Source organism: Tauraco erythrolophus, chromosome 14 (assembly GCF_009769465.1).
Source record: "Tauraco erythrolophus isolate bTauEry1 chromosome 14, bTauEry1.pri, whole genome shotgun sequence".
Lineage (NCBI taxonomy): Eukaryota > Metazoa > Chordata > Aves > Musophagiformes > Musophagidae > Tauraco > Tauraco erythrolophus.
Window position 1 is genome coordinate 4,072,076 of NC_141478.1, and position 19,234 is coordinate 4,091,309.

General features: G+C 47.2%; 1 protein-coding gene across 3 annotated transcripts in view; it reads left to right on the forward strand.

Moving 5' to 3' along the window:
- The first annotated feature begins 1,814 nt into the window (after nt 1-1,814).
- The window catches only part of ADAMTS17 (ADAM metallopeptidase with thrombospondin type 1 motif 17), a 189,827-nt gene continuing 172,407 nt past the window's right edge, over nt 1,815-19,234 (forward strand). For all 3 annotated transcript variants that reach the window (XM_086620322.1, XM_086620323.1, XM_086620324.1), the window contains exons 1-3: nt 1,815-1,884; nt 2,577-2,938; nt 12,985-13,150. In XM_086620322.1, coding sequence (XP_086476448.1) covers nt 1,815-1,884; nt 2,577-2,938; nt 12,985-13,150 — 598 coding nt within the window. The remainder of the gene's footprint in view (nt 1,885-2,576; nt 2,939-12,984; nt 13,151-19,234) is intronic.

Here is a 19,234-nt window from a genome sequence, read left to right on the forward strand (position 1 = left end):
TGCTCTCGTGCCTGTGTGGTGCTGCAGAGGCCCTGCGCAGGGTAGGTCCTGCCCAGGTGCCATGCCAGCCCGCTGTGCTGCAGGGTGTCCTTGAATGCCTGGGAAGAGAACAGCCGGCGAGGAGAAGGACTGGAGACAGCTCTAGGATTCCAGCTCTCAAACGGCCTCTCTACCTGTCACAGGAGCAGATCTCAGAGAAAACATGGTTCTTGTTGCCTGTCCGATGCCTGAAAGAGAGAAAATGGTTTTAACGCACTCATTTCTCTTACCAGTCCTTTCCTTAGATTCAGACAGCCCTTTGCTTAGCACTACCCCAGTTGCCTGCCCTCGCAGGGATGAGCATCCAAACCGAATTCCCCTGGCTTGTGACTCAGCCGTTACCACTGTCAGTGCGAGCGCTGCGCTGCGATCTGCCAGAGCCATTCACACTCTTTTATGGGTCTTCCTTTGAATTCTTCTACAATTTCAGTAACAAAGTTGCAGATTTTTGCAGAAGTTTAAACTCCAGGACACTGCTCTGCTGGGCCACAGCAGTTTAAAGCTGCGAACAGGTCAGATCCTTCCTGCTTTCCACAGCTCAGCCGTGCCAGGAGCACAGGACCAAATCCAAAGCCCACTGAACGCAGTGGAAGTCTATCTACTCTTGGAAATCACCCTACTTTTTTCAACAGCCACTGGACCAAGCTGACTTCTCCTGACCCCTGGGCAGCTGAGGACATGCAGGATGTGGTCCAACCATCAGGTAGGAAGGACCTCTTGCGGTTACAGGATCTCAGTGAAAATGGGAATTTGTTGCACCTGGGTGACGATGCGGTCACTCTCATCATGGAGTGGTGAGGGAAAGGGAGCAGGCAGGTGGCTTCCTCCTCTTCTTCCTCTCCCAAACTGCCTTCTTGACCATCTTGAACAACATCTCCTCCCTGCTTCAAATTATTGTCCCCCTCTTCTCCACTACTGTAGAAACCAATCTTGTACCACCTGAGCTTTATGCACTTGTTTCTTGTTTTCGTTCACATGAGGAGCACTCCCAGGACCGTGTAAGATCATTGCCTAAAATCTTTGTGCACTCCCATACTCCCAACCTCATTTTTTTCCTGGTTTTCTGAGTCCTGGGATCAGTATTTCAGATGGCAGTGGAAAAGGCTGCAGGAAATGAAGGAATAGGTGAATTTTTCACGACAGCTTCTGCAGCAGTGTCTAAACTCTTTCAGTAATGAAGAAAAGGGCACGCAGAAAACATGACAGAGGAGCCCCCCACTCGGCTTTTTTTTGCCAGCGCTCCCGTGCCCCTCGCTAGGGTATTTCAAATGGCTTCACGGGCGCCAAACCTGTAGCCGGGTCCTGGAGAACCGGCTGCAGAGGTGCCCACGGCAGAGCACCGGAGGGGACACACCGGAGAACCGGCTGCAGAGCACCGTGGGGGGACGGGACACCGGAGAACCGGCTGCAGAGGTGCCCCCGGCAGAGCTCCGGGCGGGTCCCCGGGGGGGTCCGCCCGCCCGCCCGCCGGGCGCGGGGCAGGAGAGGGCGCCCCCTGCCGGCCGCCCCCACCCACGTGCACCCCTCCTCGCGCAGCCCAGCCCTCCGCCCAGCGCGTTCGGCCTGCAGCCAATGGGGAAGTCGAGGGCGTGGCCCGGCGGGCGCCAGCGCCAATGGGAGCGCGGGGCCGCGGGGAGGGGCGTGGCCGGGCGCCCACCACGCCGGGGCTGTCGGCAGCGCTGATTACTTTTTCCGAGGGCGGGGAGGGCTCACTCTGGCCCGGGCCGCCGCCGCCGCCGCCTCCGCTCCGCGCTGGGCCCCGCCGCTGCCATAAAATGTTTGACGGCTGCCTCCTGCCTCTCGTCTTTCCCTGCTTGCTGCTTTGGGGACTGGACGCCGGCACAGGTAGCGCTTCCCTCCCCCGGCTCCCCGCGCCGGCATCCCCTTCCCCGGCGGCGCGGACAGCCCCTCGCCGCGGGTCCGGCGGAGCGAGCGGTGGGCGCCGGCCCCGGGCGGCCGCGTGTAGGCACGGACCGCAGGGCACGCACCGGATCCCCTGCGTGGCCGCGGTCCCAGTCTGCAGGAGGAATTGCTCCAGGCTTTTGTATTTTCTTTTCCTGTCCTCTCGCTGCTGCTGCTGTAACGTTTCATGTGGAAAGCTGCTGACTGTCCTTGGCTGCGGCTTCGGCTTGCTCTGCTTTTCCCCTTCTCCCTGCAGATTTTTATTGGGGTTGGTGAAACGCGATGCTTGTGTCTGAGCTATATATTTTTTTTTTTTTAATGACACAAGTAGCTTTCGCGTTTGCTTTATTCCTCTCTTCTCTGCACATTTTTGTCTCAAATATATGTATAGAGAGAAATAAATCCCTTTCCTCCGCTGGCTCCATTGTCTGCAGCCAGTTCACAATTTCCAGTGCATGAGTATCCGCGCTGAAATCCGAGTGTAGGGCTGTCCTCGCCCCGGCGGGACGGGGCGTCCCCGCGGGGACGGGGAGGGAGGGGGCGTGCGGGGCACAGAGCCCCCGGCCGCCCCGTCGGGCCGCGGGACCGGCCTGCGGGGGTGCGAGCGCCTGAGCCTCTCTCCTTCTCGCCTGCAGCTGGCGGAGCGGAGCTGGAAGTGGTGATCCCGGAGCGAGTGGCGCTGGAGAAGATCCACCTGCTGCCGCCCGCCGTGCGAGGGGATCGCGGCGGCCCCCGGCGGCGGCGGGCGCTGCCGCGGCAGCGGGCGGCGGCGGAGGCCCTGCTGCTCCGCCTGCCCGCCGCCGGCGCCGAGCTCTACCTGCACCTCCGCCGCGACCTGCGCTTCCTCGCCCGGGGCTTCGTGGTGGAGCAGCGGCGCGGGGAGGCGCGGCGGGCGCCCAGCCCTCGGCGGCCCCCGGAGGAGCGGCTCTGCTTCTACACGGGACACGTGCTGAACCGCACCGACTCCTTCGCCTCCCTCAGCACCTGCGCCGGGCTGGTACTGCCACCCCGACCCGCCTCCCCTCAGCGCGGGCTGCCTCCCCGACCGGCCCCTCGAGCCCCTCCGCGGCTTGTCCTGTCAGTCCCGGCCCCGGGGGGCTGCCCGCTCCCCCGTCTCGCTCTCGGTCCGGCGGAGGCGAGAAGCGGCCATCGTGCTGTGTGGGACGTGTCCCTGTCCGCTCCTCTGCTGTCCTGCCCGTCCCCTGGCGAGCGTGTCCGGTGTCCCCCGTGAAGACTTTCCTGTCAGCCCCGCTCCCAGCCTCCCTGCCCCACGCCGTGCCCGCACTGCACCGCACTTCAGCGCGGTGCATCTCCTGCGCGCTCCCGCGCCGTCCCGTCCTGTCCCCCCAGCTCCCGGGCCCTGGTGAGCGTCGCCGCTGTCCCCCGTGTGGGCTTTCCATCTGCCCTGGCTCTTGGCTGATGGAGCTGCGCCAGCCCCGGCCGTGCCCGAGGGGCTGAGGGCCTCAGCCGTGGCGTGTCTGCTGTGGATGAGTGCCGGGGCCTGAGGGTGCTGTGGAGGAGCGTCCTGGCTGATGGACCCTCCTCTTGCCATTGGGCTAGTGGCTGGGTCCTGCTGTGATTTGGTTGCCTGCCTGCCCAGTTCCCTGCTCCAGCAGGTGTGCGTGGCTCCGGCAGCGGGACAGTGGGCTCCTCACTCTTCAACTGGCCCTTCCCACCCAGCTTGTGTGGCTGGTGTTGGCGTGTGGGAGCTGTGGTGTAGGGATGCCTGGCACGGCTGGAGCAGCCATCCCACTCGGGGATGTGTTTCACACCTCAGGTGTCACGATTTCTCTCCCTGGGGTTGTAGCGTTTTCAGGTGGCTCCACGGAGCCTGGGATGTCCTCCAAGCATCCCGATGAGAAGAGATGATCTTGCATGGGACAGCCTTTCTGTTCCTCAGTGGTGAAGACTTAGAAGCATAAGACAGTGACTAGTTTGTAATTATTGCTGGTAACTGGAAAGTACTTTAGAAAATCACGGGAGCGTTAAGCATAGACTCCCAGTCCTGAGATGTGTGGTTAACTTCTCAATACAGACCTGTCGATGGAGATTCCGTCTTCAACTTCGCAGTAGAAAGCACTTCATGTGCTCTGCGCCTTCATTCCCGAACCATCCGAGGGCGCTGTGCCTCAGGATTAAGAAAAAACAAAAAAAGGAAAAAAAAAAAGTGGTTCTCAGATGCTGGGTGTTTGAGTGACACGGTAGATTGAGCTGTACACCACGGAGTGAGGGCTTTTTCAGAGTTTAAAATTGATATCTCTAGTTCAAGCTGTAAATCACCAACAGCTCCATGCTTTTGTCACTAGGCACGTTTTGTTAATCCCGTTCATGGAGTGCTGGGCTTCCAAAGCTACCTACTCCAGCAGAGCTGAAAAGCACAAAGAGGAGGGGAAGGAACCTTTTTAAAAAGAGGAATGGCGTTGTAGGCACAGTATTAACTGCCTGAGATCAGGGAATGGAGGAGGGGGAGTGAAAAAGGTTGGCGATATTCCCAGCAGAAAAGTTGGAAAAGAAACAAGACTAGTTAGTCTTTGTTCATTACAAATGGGCCGCAGTATTGCAGTATCTGTTTGTATCGTATGAATTCCAAGCAATGACTGGATTGACATAACTGAGCTAGGTGAACTCGGGATCAAAAAGCGATCAGTGTCAAAACTGGTCGTTTGTGGCACCTCTTGGGGACCAAAGCCCATACTGCCACGTTTGTAAAGCTCTGTTTGCCTTTGCCTGTGGATCTGGTCCTGGGAGTGCAGAGAGTGGTGTGGGCAGATGTGTTGAGAGAGATGTGTCCCTGCATGTTGGGATACTCCTCTCCCGTTAGAGGAATCCGTTCATTTAATCTTTGTTCAGATAATCACTAGGAATGGGAGAAGAGCTCAAAGCAGGCGCATGATAACATATGAGTTAAGGCTTATAACACCCTTGTGAACTGAGAACTAGAGAGCGGAAAATCGAAGTGTCTTTAGGATGAACCTAAACTTAAGATGAACCTCATTAACTTCTGAATTGCTTTCATTAAATTGATCCACATCACCATATAGATAGACCTTCTTATTCTAGCTAAATGGACCTTTGGGCTTCTGAGGTCTCTCCTCAAAGATGAAACACATCAGATTTTACCCTGCTTTCAGTGTTCGCACAGCCTTTTGCAGTGGCCACACTGAATCAGCATACCTGGAGAGAAAGCTGTACAGTTGAGTGGTAAGATGGTGACTTGGCAGTGTTAGGTTTATGGTTGAAGTCTTTTCCAACCTGAACGGTTCTATGATTCTATGTCTTCTGGGATGAAAGGTATAAAGAGTTTGCCTCAAGTTATCTCAGAATTCTGGAATCTGCCATGAGTGGAACTGAGATTGGGTGACTCCAGAGCCCAAATTCTTTACCTCCTAGTCTGGCAATTTAAAGTACCAAGACCGTCACAACAGTGGGTTTTGAATTTTCCGTTTTGCTTCCTAAGCCCTGTTTGTAGCAGAAAGAATAAGGCTTTCTCCTCATCAGCAGCACAACTTCACAGGTAAGGATATGGACAAGGCCTGTGTGCTGGGCTAGAAGGAAGACTTTGGTAGTGGAAACCTTGCAGCCTGTTTATGCTGGCATTTGTCTCATGAGCAGTGCTAGCGCTGCAGTGGGAGATTTCCTGAAAACTCCAGTGTGGGAGTGCTCATTGGACTCTTAAGTGGATGATCAGGACATCTCACTCAGAAAAGGTTGTTTCTAAAAAGTAGAGTAGGTAATAATACTGTATCCTGATCTCCAGCTGGCTCAGACTTTATTGTAATCGTATTCAACTATGCCATAAATCACAGAAAAAGTGATATAAAATGATCAGGGCAAGCGAATTTCTAACAAAAACAAAATCTCTGACACGGTGACGTGAAAACTGAGCTAGAACCAGACTGAGCAATTGCTTCCTGGTAATGATATCAGATTCCCAGTGTGGCACCTAAAGGTTGTGTTTTGTTTTTTAAAGTCTGCTCGCAGATGCTGCTGGTAAAGCAGTATGTGGTCTGTTGTAGTTTCCTGCTACAACTTGCAATTGCATCGAGAAGGGTGGCCGTACTCTTGTAACCACGTCAGGCTGCAGGGCGTTTAGGACTGGTGTACCTAAGGTCTCGTCTGCACAGTTTAAGTACTGGGTGCGAGGATACTCCAACCCTCCTGTTCCTCTTGACAACCTAGGAGTTGTGGTGTAGATAAGAAGTACTATGTTCCTCAAAAGCACTTCAACTTGGCAGGACTGTATCCCATCTGGGGAATACAGTTGTGTAAACACTTGGATTCTGACCACACCGCAGGACTGAACTGTCGCTTCTTGGTGCTGGGGAGACATAGACAGGAGCAAAGTTCTACAACTCATCTGACCAACACTAGAAGGCAACAGGCGGTGCAGGAAATTGCCTCTCTCTTGGAAAGTTCCAGCTTTGTAAGGCCACAGCGTGTGTTACCTTGAGTTGTGTAGTGGACTATGGTCTCTGCTTCTAAGTCTGATATCAGTTCCTAGATATGACATATGTTAGGTCTTCCTCCAGCAAGGAAATTCCAGTTTACTTGATATGTCTCAGAATTACTCATCCATTGCTTTCAGGTGCAATTTCACAGTTATGTTTTGAACTGCTGCTCCCTGTGTGCAGCCCTTGCCCTCTCTAGCAAAGCTTGGCAGAGCGGTGTTACCTCTGCAGAGCTTTTTTGATCGAAGCCTGAAGAGCACAGTAGAGGAGGCCCTTAGCACCATGTGTTTGTGCTGTGATTGCCAATAGTGCTTTCTCTGAGCCCTGGCAGGGCTTACCAGTCCTGTGGACCCAAGATAAGGGAGAAAGGTGGGGTCCTGTGCCCTTTGGGGAGACTTCTTCCCCAGCTGTACATTGCTGAATGCTGCCTTAAGCTGTCTGCAAGATGTAGGATTCCCAAAGACTTTGTTTGATGTATTAATTTTTAATTTTTTTTCATACTAAAGTCACTTTCACATGCTGAAGCCCTGGACTTCTATGTACTCTGTTGGCCTACAACGTCAGTACCTTACAGCTGGTGTAGGCTTTTCATATTTCCTGTACCTAAATTTTTCAAACAGTTACAGTTGTAAGAGGGTCACAAGTTCATGTTAAAATGAGCATTAGCTTTTGACTTAGAAATGAACTTGAAAAATTTGTCTGTTGAGGAACCTTATCTGAAAGCTGAAAATCACTGAGATGGCTTTAGAGGCAGAGGTTTAACTCTAAGTAACTTCTCTTTTTTCGTTTTGAAAACTGGAATCTCTGACTTTGGGTTCAGACCTGCTCTTTGGCCTGTCTCTAGTTAAAGTGGATTGTCCTTCTCAAGTGACATAGGAGGAGAGGTTGTGGCTCCCTCCCGTTCAGGCTTGTTCCTTTAACTGTTTCACACCACGTTTTCATCTCCTTTGAATTCAGTGAGGTTTCCTTGTGCAGACTGGATCAGTGGATGACACGCATTACAAGGGCTCATGGAATGAGAACAGTGATGTTCTCGTTATGGGATGGGACAGAGTAATTGAAGTTACACCATAAGAAATACATTCTGGAAGTTGGGAAACTGTAAACATTTTGCAGAACTGTCTCATACAATCTACACAGAGAAGAAAAGGGCTTCTTTTCTTCCAAGCTTCAAGTTTATGTTTGTTAAACCTCATGCAACTCCCGGTGGGCAAATCTTCCAGATTGTTAAAATATTTCTGAATGGTGGCTCTTCATTCTGGTGTGTCCCCTTCACTTGGTACCATCCACAAACTTTGTGAGGGCGTAGATGTAGGCAAGCTCTGGCAAGAATGGGTGAAGAGAGATGTTAGAACACCCATCTGGACTTTGTCAGCCATGTGTTTCCTTTTTCCAGGAAGGCTGGGCAGAGGTGCTGTAAATCTGCTGAAGGTGAGGAAGGAAAATGCAGATTATTTTAAAGTTGTGACTGTGCATTTGGGTACTAAACAAGGTTAAATGCCAGAAATGTATTTCCCAGTTAGCTGCAGTGCCTGGGAAATTCTGCCCCTGCTATTGCCCACGTTGCTGTTCGCCGATGATGTTGTAGGACCGGATACAAACACTGTTTGGATGCAGAGCTTCTTCCAGGATCTCTTAGCTCCCACTGATTTCCAGGTGGGTGTAAGTGCCTATGCAGGAACTGGATGTCTCAGTGTGGTTTTGGATGCAATGTGGAAGGCCCATCAGGGCAAAGAGAACTGAGTGGGCTGGACTGCAGCTTCCAGGGAATGAGCAAGAACTCAAAGGACTCTTAGTGAACTGGTAAATCCTTGGGAACAGCGGAAGAAGAACACAGAGGGCCCAGTCTGCTGGTTTTGAGCCTGCCTGTGGTTATCAAGGGGAGAGCGAGCGGTAAAGATGGGCACTTCCAAAAAGCACATTCTCTGATGGTTCGTCCTGTTTCTTAGGTACTTTAGATTGGTGAATTGTCACTTTGGAGATGTTTGCCTTTATTGACTGATGACGGAGATGATGCCTGGTTTAGAGAGGATGTCTGAAGCTCGGTGAGCTCCATCCCTGTCCAGTGGTAGTGAGTATTTTCTGTGTGTAACAGGATGGTGCTGCCCTTCAGGTGACTGCAAGAGCCTTTGCTGTTACGGGAAGCAGGGCAGTGCCAGCATGCCAGGATTATGAGATGGTATGATTTCCCCTGAAGACACCTTCAGTCCTGCTGAATTCTCTTGTCTGGGAGAGGAGCTGTCTGGCATTCATCCGTAGCTGGTCCATGAGCTGAAAAGCTAAACCTCTTAAAATTACCGTGCTGGTTTTCTTTGTGCTGGGATTTTCTTCCCTCTTCCACAGTGGACAAAAGGGAGAGCACGTTGTGGTTTCCTTGCTCAGCAGACTCGGAGGCTGGGGCAGGCTGTGACAGAGGTGCAGTCAGGTATTCCTGGTGTGATCTGCTCTCACAACTGAGTGTAAACCTGAAGTGACACTGGAGCAAGGCCTAATTTAAAGCTCTTGTTTCAGATTTGCTTGAATTGCACTTGTAAATAGTAACTAACTTAAAGCTGAAGCACAGTTAATGAGGACAGGACTAAAAGCCACATGAAGTTTATTAAACTGTATTTGTGGTGGTTTTTGTTCTTCGCTTTAAATATTACCTTCCTTTTAACACTGAGAAAATGGTTTAATTAAGATTTAAAAGTTGAGAAATTGAGAAGGGGATGGAATTTGTCAGATGTTTAAAACTGTTCTCTTTTCAGTGTGTTTGCATGTGTGTAACTAATGAACACTTAGGAGCAAAAGAAAAATCTGTTAAAGATTCAGCATTTCGCAGATCTTGTTCAAAGATGTTGTGAAAATAAAAAGGGCTGGAAAACCAGTGTAACTGTTGGAGAGTATTATGTGTGGGAAGGTCCAGAACCACATGCAGAGGACACGGAAGGTTTGGATTCCTGTCCCGAGCTGTTGTGGCTCCACCAGTACAACCAGGGGAAGAGACAGAACAGCGAAGCAGGACGATGTGATTGCAAATGGTACTTGAGGGCCAGCACTAACAGTTCCGTTGTTACTGTTGCAATTTCGGTGATATGGTGCGAGGACCTTCCTCCTTTCCCTGCTGTCGTTTAGCCTGAGAAAAGCTCCAGTGACACGGAAGATAACGTGTAGAAAAGTCAACTAGTGGTAGTACAAAAGTAGATTAGAGAGTGAGTGGATTGCTTGAGTGACCAGTGTATGTATAAAACTCTAGATGACAGAGAATATTTTGGTGGTTTGGAGAACAGGGCCTTTTTGGCTAGTGAGCTGACATAATTTAAATTAAGGATGTGAAATATCCTTAGTATGAAAGATATAGCCACTGGTAAGCACAGTGGTGAGTGGGGCTGTAGTGGGAAGTGTGGATTGTTTATTTTAATCAACCTGTCAGTTTGGTTGCCTGCTGTTTGGAGGCTGAAACCCTTCCAGCCTTTCTTGTTAGCTGAGCTGCATGGTTCTGTCAGCTGTATGGCCCTGTCATACTGACTCTAAAATCCAGGTTAGATTAATAATGCAGATGAACTTCCATGCCCCTCTGAATTTTCGGGCTCCTGATGACTCCTGTGCCTCCGGTGCTCTGGGTGGTGGGGCTGGGCAGCAGCTGCTTTCGTGCACACTAAGCAGTACTGGGGTCTGGCACAGTGGCAGGTCCTGTTCGTACGGGCTCTCACAGTGAAAGAAGGACGAGAGGGAGCATCCCAGCTTTTGATATGCATCTCCCCAGGCAAACGTGAATTGGCAGTTCCAAAACATTTTATTTAATTGGAATGATTTCCAGAGATGTGGGAAAAATAGCTCTGACAGTTACATGGTCTTCTGTTTTACTTCTTTCTCTTCAAAATCCAGCTTTCTGCTGTCCCCGAACATCACACAGACTAGAGAAGAAAAGCGCAGAGTCTTTGTCTGGTGCTGATGTCTGATCTCTCATGCTGAGATTAGCACAGGATAGTGTCTGGTAGCTGGAGGATTTGAGGGAGGCAACATGAGGAATGCATTTCTTATGGAAAAAGCAAAATAATGACCCGAGTATTCAAGTTACCAGGTCCAAAAGATCTCATCTGGACCAACAGGTTTGAAGACTCTTTAGAACACAACTGACAAGTTTTGGGAAAATTTTAACTCCCTAGGGGTACTTTACAGGCCCGATCCTGCAAATCCTTCCTGCCTGAAACTCTGCTTGGCTTGTCAGATTAAACTTAAGATTGCTTCTTAACCTATTCCAGGATGAAGACGCATGGCTCTCTCCCTCCATAGGTTTCACAATTCCTAAGCAAATGTGAAACATAAGTCCTTTCCAATGGTTTAAATTATTTTCACACTTGATGCCAGAAAGTTGGGATAATGTCGGGTGGTGATGAAACTGACTTCTTCTTGCATATTTTTGGCACCAACAAAAATGGTTGGCAGTCTTTCAGGAGCTCTGGTGTGGCTTTTAGTACCATGGCACCAGATTTACAACTCTTCTTCTAAATAATTAAAACCTATATTAAAAAAGGGGGCTGGGGCTACCTCCCAGCTGGAAGATTGGAACAAGGAGGGGAAGTAGTGGAGGGCATCGTAAAGGAGGCTGGAAGAATAAGTCACTAGAGCTTTTGCTGTCTCTGAAGCAATTCTGCCAAAGCCCAACTTGTAATTTAAATGAAGAGGCAGCCTCTTTGAAAACTCCAGGGCAGAGTGGTCCTTGTAAACCAGTATGCATTCTGTAGGGCCAAGAAATAATGTCGATTTTTCTTTGTAAATGGGAGCCCTTCTGCAAGGTGTCAAGGCATTTTATACTTAATCAGTGACCTTGCCCTTTTCTCTTTTGAAAGACCTCAGAAGTGTCTCTTGTCTCTTTTGGGGTAGGGGACTAATTGTTACTGCCATGCTTTGCAGCCACGGCAAATAGAGACGCTGATTTTTATTATTTTTTAAAAATTTTTTTCCAAGTGCACTTATGGAATCAGTAACCCTTTTTGAGAGATCCTGTTTTCCCCTGAATGCTGTTCAGTTAGTACGGCTGTCAAAAGAGGAGAGCTCTCATTTCTGTTAGCAGAAATTCCTCTTGCTGGAAATACTAGGCCAAAGGGATTTCCTGGGTGTACGTGAGGACTGAATTTGGCAGGGAGGTGTGGAAATGTACAATATACAGTATGTATGTAATGTATATTATAAATCATATTAGTACAGTCAGCTGTTGAATATATAGTATTTGCATGTACGTGCAGAGCATTTGTTTGGATGGCTGCCTGGCTGGCACAGGACACGGGGAGGGGGCAAAAAAAAGTCTGGTCTCTCTTAATATGTATAGGATGGGTGTTACAGGCATGCAGCTTAGCAGGGCCTCTTGTAAGCTCCTTTACCTATAAGGTATACCATAGGCACAAGCTGGTGCCTCCTGGCGGGCCAGATGAAGCCTGCTGTTGCCAGCAGGAGAAGTTGCATCAGACCTAGAGAGTTCTCTCGGTGGGGTATGTGGCAAAGAGCTGTATTTCCAGACTTTTAATTGCAAGACAAATGATCACTGGATTAGTACAATGAAAAGTAAGAAAGAAACCCTCATCTTATAACACGTTGGAGAAAGTTAATATATAACCTCAGTGTTGATTACTAAACCTGGAGGCTTTGTTAAGTTTTAAGGTGATATCTTTGCTTCCACTCTCATCTTTTTGTGCCAGAAAAGGAGTGGAAAAGGCATAGAAGAACCTTAAAAACTCCGGGTTGCAAGCAGAGGAGGGCTCTCCTGGGGCAGAAGCTGCCTTCCAAAGATGTTCTTGCCAGCCCTGATGTAAGGTCTGGACTTGGTGCAAGAAAGGCAGAGGTTTAGTTCTCTGACCTGTAGCCTAGGTACTCTACTGTTATTTAGACAGAGTCTTTGCCCAACTTGTGTTACTTATGCCAGGGATGGTGGAAAATCTCCTAACTGGGAAGGTACAACAGTCCATTCCTGGCTTGACCTCTGAAACCCAACCCATGACTTGCAGGGAGAGCAGTCCTTGCTGTGTGGCCCCTATTGTAGTCAAGAAGAGGTATTTGGTCCCCAAACAAAAAAAAAAAGTGGGTGGCTCTGCAAGTCGTACTTATGACATCGCTTCAGTTTACTTAGTGTTGTCTGCAAGTGTGACATACGTAGGTGGTCTCCTGTTTGCAGGCAATCCCACCTCTTTGCTCTACTGAGATGGTAAGTGCCATTTAACAACATTGCAATTCTAGCTGGCAATTAGAAAGGTGATTATGAAAGGACTTCTGTTAATAGGATTTGTTTGTCCTCATGTGAGCTGTGCATCTCACAGGACGTACATCTTTATGCTTCCAGCTAGAGTGGTGCTCTAGCTGGAGGGAGAGAAAGAATGGGAAGGGAAGGAAAGGTGTTGACAAGAACCCCCACCTTTTTTTTTTTTTGTACGCGTACAGTGCCTTGCATGATGATGTTTTTTAATAGTGCTCAGTGATATAAAAAATACATACAAGAAGCAGCTGAAGTTCTTTAGTCTGTATTACGCAGACTGAACACAATCATAATCACTTTTGGGTGATAGACGAGGTTAGGCTACCAAACTGTCTGATGGGGTTTCTTGTTCTCTTTTGTGGACAGGTTGGCTATATCCAGGTTGGATCAGAGCACATGCTAATACAACCAGTGAATACATCAGAGACCTCATTTAGTGGAAAAGAACACTTCATCAGGCGTAGACGATCCACAAAATCAAGCCATCCCGTGAAGTCGCACATTCCTGATGAGCACTGCAAGGTTGTAGCAGGTGAGCTTGAAGGGGCTCAAGAAAACAGCCATGAGTACACAATTATATTTTTAACTGTTGTTTTGCCAGCTATGTCTGTGTTTTGTCATTCAAGTGTTTGGGCAGCTGGAGCTAGTGAAAAATAGCTTGTGTTAATGAATCCTTCTGCTACTTCAGGCAGGAGGAGCCACATCACAAATACAAAAATTGTTAGGACATGTGCTGAAACATTCAATTTGTGAGAAGTTTAACTTTATCATGGGTCAGAGTAAACTTCTGCTTTAACCATGCAATGTGACCACTGCTCAGGACGGTATTCACAATGTTTTTAGCAAAGACCCAAATTTTGAAACTGAAGTCGGTGGTAAGGGATGCTCATTTTTCTGACCTTTCCGCTAGAGTTGTGTCAAGTAGGTACGGATAGGATGGTGATCCTTGAATTTCAGAATGTGGAAAGTGTCACTTCAGATACTTTCATGTAATTTAATCAGAAGTATCATCTGTGGTGTCCAGCTCCAGGGATCCGGCTCATAACAGGATGAAAAGATATCTGGAGAGGGAAAGAGATGCATGCATGATTTATTTTGTAAAACAATCTGCTTTCCTTTTCAGCTTCTCACATGTCATCATTTTTACTTCTGTCTAGCAGAGCTCACTAACAGAGTGTACCAGGGTACACGGTCAACTGGGCAGACTTCATTTTTATTGCTTTTGTATAGGCTTATGCACATTTGAAACTGCCAGGTATAGTCGAGCAAGGTAATTTTTTTAACTAGGAACTTGATTTTGCTTTTTCTTTGTGGTATTTGACTCATCAAACTGAAGCTCTAGCACTCATGCTATAGGACTTTTTGTTTCTTGGAGTGGCAACTTTTAAATTGTTTGCTTTAATGTTTTGTGAGATAAATGAAACTTTTTATTTTTCCCCCTTTTGCCTGTTGTGAGAAGGAATGAGCTCATAGAGATAGCAAAGAAACTTTTAAGGTCTTTAGCTTTCCTTGGTGATCTGAGAAGCAAGGCTTGAAATCTGAGAGTCCAAAATGTGATAGCAACTCATACAGATATCCCTAGGCTAACCGTAATCTGGGTAGACTGGATGTGGAAGGAGCTACAGCTGTGACAGCAGGGATCCTGTGTGAGTTAGGTGGTGGAGCTCTTCAGCAGTTTTTGTCTGCCATCCCACGCTGGCTGTGGGTACAGTAGCAGCTGAAATGCAGATGTGCCTCATGTGTGTGAAGCTATTCTGGATGAAACAACGACGTCTCGAGCAATTTCTGCTTAAATAGTTTAGCAATGTGAGGTATATTGTTTCAGTGGGGTTTCTGTAGCATAACGAGTTGGGAGGTGAACCAGCTTCCTGAGAAACGGCAATGATTTAGATTTTAATTGTGTGTCTGGCAGTTAATAGTAGACATTCTCTAATGCTCTGGATTCAGTTTCCAGTGTCATGCTGACACACTTTGCCAATGTTGGGATCGTGGCTTAAATCCTGTGGGTCTCTGTGGATATGTGAGGTGCTGGTGGTGTGTTCCAAATTGTCAGTCTTCAGCTGTGACCTAGCATGACAATGTAGAAGTTCTTTTTTAAATCAAAAAAACCCAGGAGTGATGATTGTGGATCTGATTTTAAGCTCTAGAGTCTCCATTGGAGTGGGAGACTAACAGTAAGGAGATCTAGTTCTTTGATGACAGTCCTCCTGCTAATATTTTTCTCCTGTCTTTCACCTTCTTCCAGTCAAGGCACCACAGAAGGTCTGTGGCTTTACTATATTTTTGCACTTAAAGGGTGTGTGCCTGTGAGCTGCTGCAAACTTTGCTGGTGTTCTGATGCTTAGCAGCTGAAACCTTGAAAAGATGCAGCTGCCTTGCACCCTTTTCATTTGGGTAGGTTGGGGTTTTTTTTTGGTTTTAATAATAAAACAGCTGTTGATATTACTATTTCCTATAATTTTTCAAGAGAAAATTGCTAACTTTATTCACTGATCATATCCTGTCTTCTCCTATTTTTTAAGACTAACAGTCAGATTGTCAGCTAGTATAAACTGGTCTAGTTTTTGGCTTCTTTGGAGCAATTGAGTTCTATCCTTTCTGGAAATCTGTCTGAGTGGGTTGCATAGGGAGTACTTTTTATGAACTCTGTGAAACTTTTTTAGGTTTCAGTGTTCCTGTATATTCTGTTCCTTTTATTCTTCTCCTGCCCCATTACTCCACCAATATTCCAACTTCTGCCTTCTACTGGATGGACTGCATACTGAATGGAGGCAACGGGTCAAGGCATCTATGCTGTCTTCTACTGGGCTGCCAAAGGGACAAAATGGGAAGCAGGACTGTCAGGTTTAATGAGTACAAGAGTAAGAACCACTAGTATGAGAACAGTTGAGTGGTCAAGAACAAGTGTGGGTTTTGGACATAAAGGGACATGGGAGCAGCTGGAGGTGCAAAAGGCTTCCTTACTGGGAACAGTGGAGAAAGCAGAGATCTGAAGGAACTGACTGGAATAGGCAGCCATGAATTTAAAGTTTGCCTGTATCTCTCGTTTTTTGTTTTTAACCAAGCCTATGTACCAGTCGAGCTGACCTGTGCTTGCTCATAAGGTGGCCTCCTAGCTTGTTGGTAAACCCTGTAGCCAGGAACTTTATTTTCTCTTGTGTGGAGTTGAAGTCTTAGTAGTTCAGCAGGTTTATCATTCTCATGGGTTCAGACTGAGCCAATCTTTTTTTTGATTCTCTGAGTATGAAGTCTTGGTTCTGGTTAGAATTACAGATCCCCTATGTCTCTTTTTAGAGGAAACATCAGAATTCAGCACCACTCTGATTTCCTAGCCAAGTACTGTAGGTGCTGCAACACTGTGTTTGTAGAAAATGCATTACAAAAGTCTTACACTGTGAAATAAGACAACCATTAGTGAAAAGTTGAACTGAACCAAAATTAGTCCAGGAAATCTGCCTCATCCTTTTACCCTTCTGTCTAGGGGCAGACTGCTGCCTGTCCCTGGCAGAATTGACATTTTCTCCCCGAGAAGCGGGAAAGGAAACTGGGGAGACACTGGGTAATTAAGGAAATAGGGAGACACTGGGTAATTATATGGGATAAAAAATGGAAAGAGGAGGTGAGTACCAGGGTATCAGAGCTGTAAAAAAAAAAGACACTAAAAGGGAACACTGGAAAAAAAAGTGTTCCCAGCAGCACCCACTGTTTCCTGAAGGCTTTTAGGGACCCAGTACATGCTGCTCTTCTCTACTTTGTCCAAAAGGGAATGTGAATAGACCCCACAGTGGCTGAGATCCTCCTTGCAAGTTTTGTCCTTCTCAGGTTGGCCCAGAAGTGATTGACACGCAGGTCCTAAGGTTGGGGGACCTCATGACATGGGCTAGGTGGACCCTTGGTCTGACACGATGTGATTGCACTGAACTCTATGTCAGCAAAAATAATTATATATCTGTTAGGTTCCTAATCCACGGACAGCCTGAGGAACTAGAATTCCCTGCTGCAAGCAAAGTTGTTGAAGTTCTTAATATTTGTTGGGCTAAGAGTACATATGTGCACATATGCACACACATCTGCCATTGCTTAGCTCATGCTAAGGGGATGGCCAGGCAACAAGGGCTGAGTGCGTATCTGAGTTTTGAGGCAGAGGGAGATTGATAGTCTGGTGTAAAATTTATTTAAGGCTATGGATCTTGTGCTGTGACTGTGTTGTTTTGGGTTGTTGGTTTTTTTTTTTTTCTACTTGATGCTGATTAAGTGGCTAAGCTAGGACTGGATTTGGGGAGATCATGGGCTTCTCTGACTCTTGTGTGAGACCAGGATAGTTTTAGTCCTTTCTCCAGCAGCTAGGTGAGGAAAATCTGGGACTGCGTGATTCCCTGCCCTGCCCCAGGATCACACAGGGGATGTAAAACAGCTGGGAAGAGAATTTGTATCCCTTGGGTGCTGGTTCTTTGTGTTGACCACAGGCTAGCTATGCTAAAAAGGAAGCAAAGCCCCCAACTGCTGCACAGTGCAAACAGCCACCGCTTCAAGTAGCCGTGTCATAAAATAATGAAATTGCTCATGGGCTTTGCCACTTAAAGACAGACTCCTGAATGTTTTTCATTGTTGCGGGAAAGAAATGTAAGTCATGGCTGTTAATAGGCTTAGCACGTTAACAACCTAATTGACTCCTGTCTGGTTTGGATTAACTTTTGTGCACAAGGAGTTTAGAAACAAAAAAATTAATCCTATCTGACACACAAAAGGCCCATTCCTAATGAAATTGTGTAGAAACGATGATCTAGGGGCATGCTTCCAGAGTTTCTCCTGGGAAAAGGTCTCTTTATGGTACTCACCAACATTGGCAGAGCAAAGGACTGATCAGGTTTGTACTAGAGGTTGTTTTTCACTGACTTGTAATTTGGCTCACCGAGGCTAGAACTTGGCAGGAAAGAATGGAGGTTGTAAATTGTTAGGAAATATTCGCATGCTGGACATTTTAGATACACATCGTGTATTGTGGAACAGAAAAATACATGTTTGTATTGTAAATGCAATATAGACCAAGTATTTTTCAAAGTCACAGAATTGCCACGCTTGGGCTTGCTGTTCTTGTATTTTCTGAACAGACAAGAATCACCTCTAAAGATATTTTCTTCTTAAGATTTTTTAATTGAGTGGTAGCTGGCATGATCTGGAATTATTTGGGATTCAGATAAAATACAAAGCTGAATACAAGATGCTGAATTTTTAGTGTTAGTTATTGATCATGTCATAAGAACTTAAACAGGGCTAAATTGCTCAATTTCAGATTCTCTTGGCAGCAATGGTACTGTGGTATATGATCTTAATAGATTGTAAAAAAAAAAAAAGATGCATGGTGACGTAATGGCTTATGTAAGTATTTGTAGGGCAGAGAGGAAAGCATTTTAATAAAGCAAAATTAACTCAATCAGGAAGTGCCATGTGTCAGCACTACTGAGGAGACAGAGGGCACAGCTTTCCAAGGGCGTTCCTCTTGTGTTCCACCCAGAAGTGTTGTACTTTCCTTGCAGACCCCAGCCGTGGGAGAGGGAAACTGAGCTGAACAGTTCCTTGGGGCCAGGTAATGCTAGCAGTCTGGTTTGATAAGTGGTTGTTAAAATTTCTAAAGCAACTACTTTAGTCTAAGTGGCATAACGTGTCCTACAGCACTCAAAATTATTTTTAGAGCTGCAGGAGTACTTTGTGGAAGCCAAATTGCTCCTGGAATAATCTGTGTTAGAGGATTAATCTGGCTGTAGTCAGGAGTGGGAAAGCACTTGGGGTCTTGCATGACTGGATCTTTGAGATTTGAGTCTGAAAGTGCCTACTAATGGGTTAAAAAAAATCCCAAGTCTGTGGATTCAGGGCTAATGTTTTAATTCCTTTGTTTAAGTTCTGGAGTGCTCCAGCAGCAAAGGAGGGATCTCATCTCCACGGGCCAGGTGCTATTGTTAGTCATATGATATGTGAATACATATTATTTTTATCACCTGTCATCCAGCAGGAGAAAGAGTTCAAGTCACAATGCACTTTTCTGCTCAGGCATGAACATGAGCCCCTGTGAGGCAAACAGAAAACCTATTAAAAGGTTTCCAGGTGCGTATGCTGTGAGGGGGAAGGAGGGAACGCTTGGGTTTCATTTGCTCTGAAGCATGGCGTCATTAGGAACATGGGAAATAGCTTCACACCAGCGATGTGAAACACTTCTTCAGTCCTCATCTCTAGACACTGCTGTATCTGGGATACAAACCTGCTATCACGCACTATTCTGATTTTAAAGAATGAGTTTGACGACTTTCTTGTCAAAGGTCCTGGACTAGTGGTCTTTCTGGAGAGAGAATGGAGTCATAGGGAGTTTAGTTTGTAGGTTTTAATACATGTAAGTAAGAGTTTCAGTACAGGTGAGCCAAGCAGGGAGGGAAAGAGATCTATTTTAATGCATCATACAGGATTTTTGCAGTACCCCCAGGTTTGGCCTAGACCTCCTCAGACTTCTCAATTTATTTGCGGGGCCAAGAGGCAGCTGCAGGGCTAATCTGTGTTTCGGCAGTAGCTGTGATTCCCACCAATCTCTGACCTTGTGGGAAGAGCTCTTGGCAGAGAGGAAACG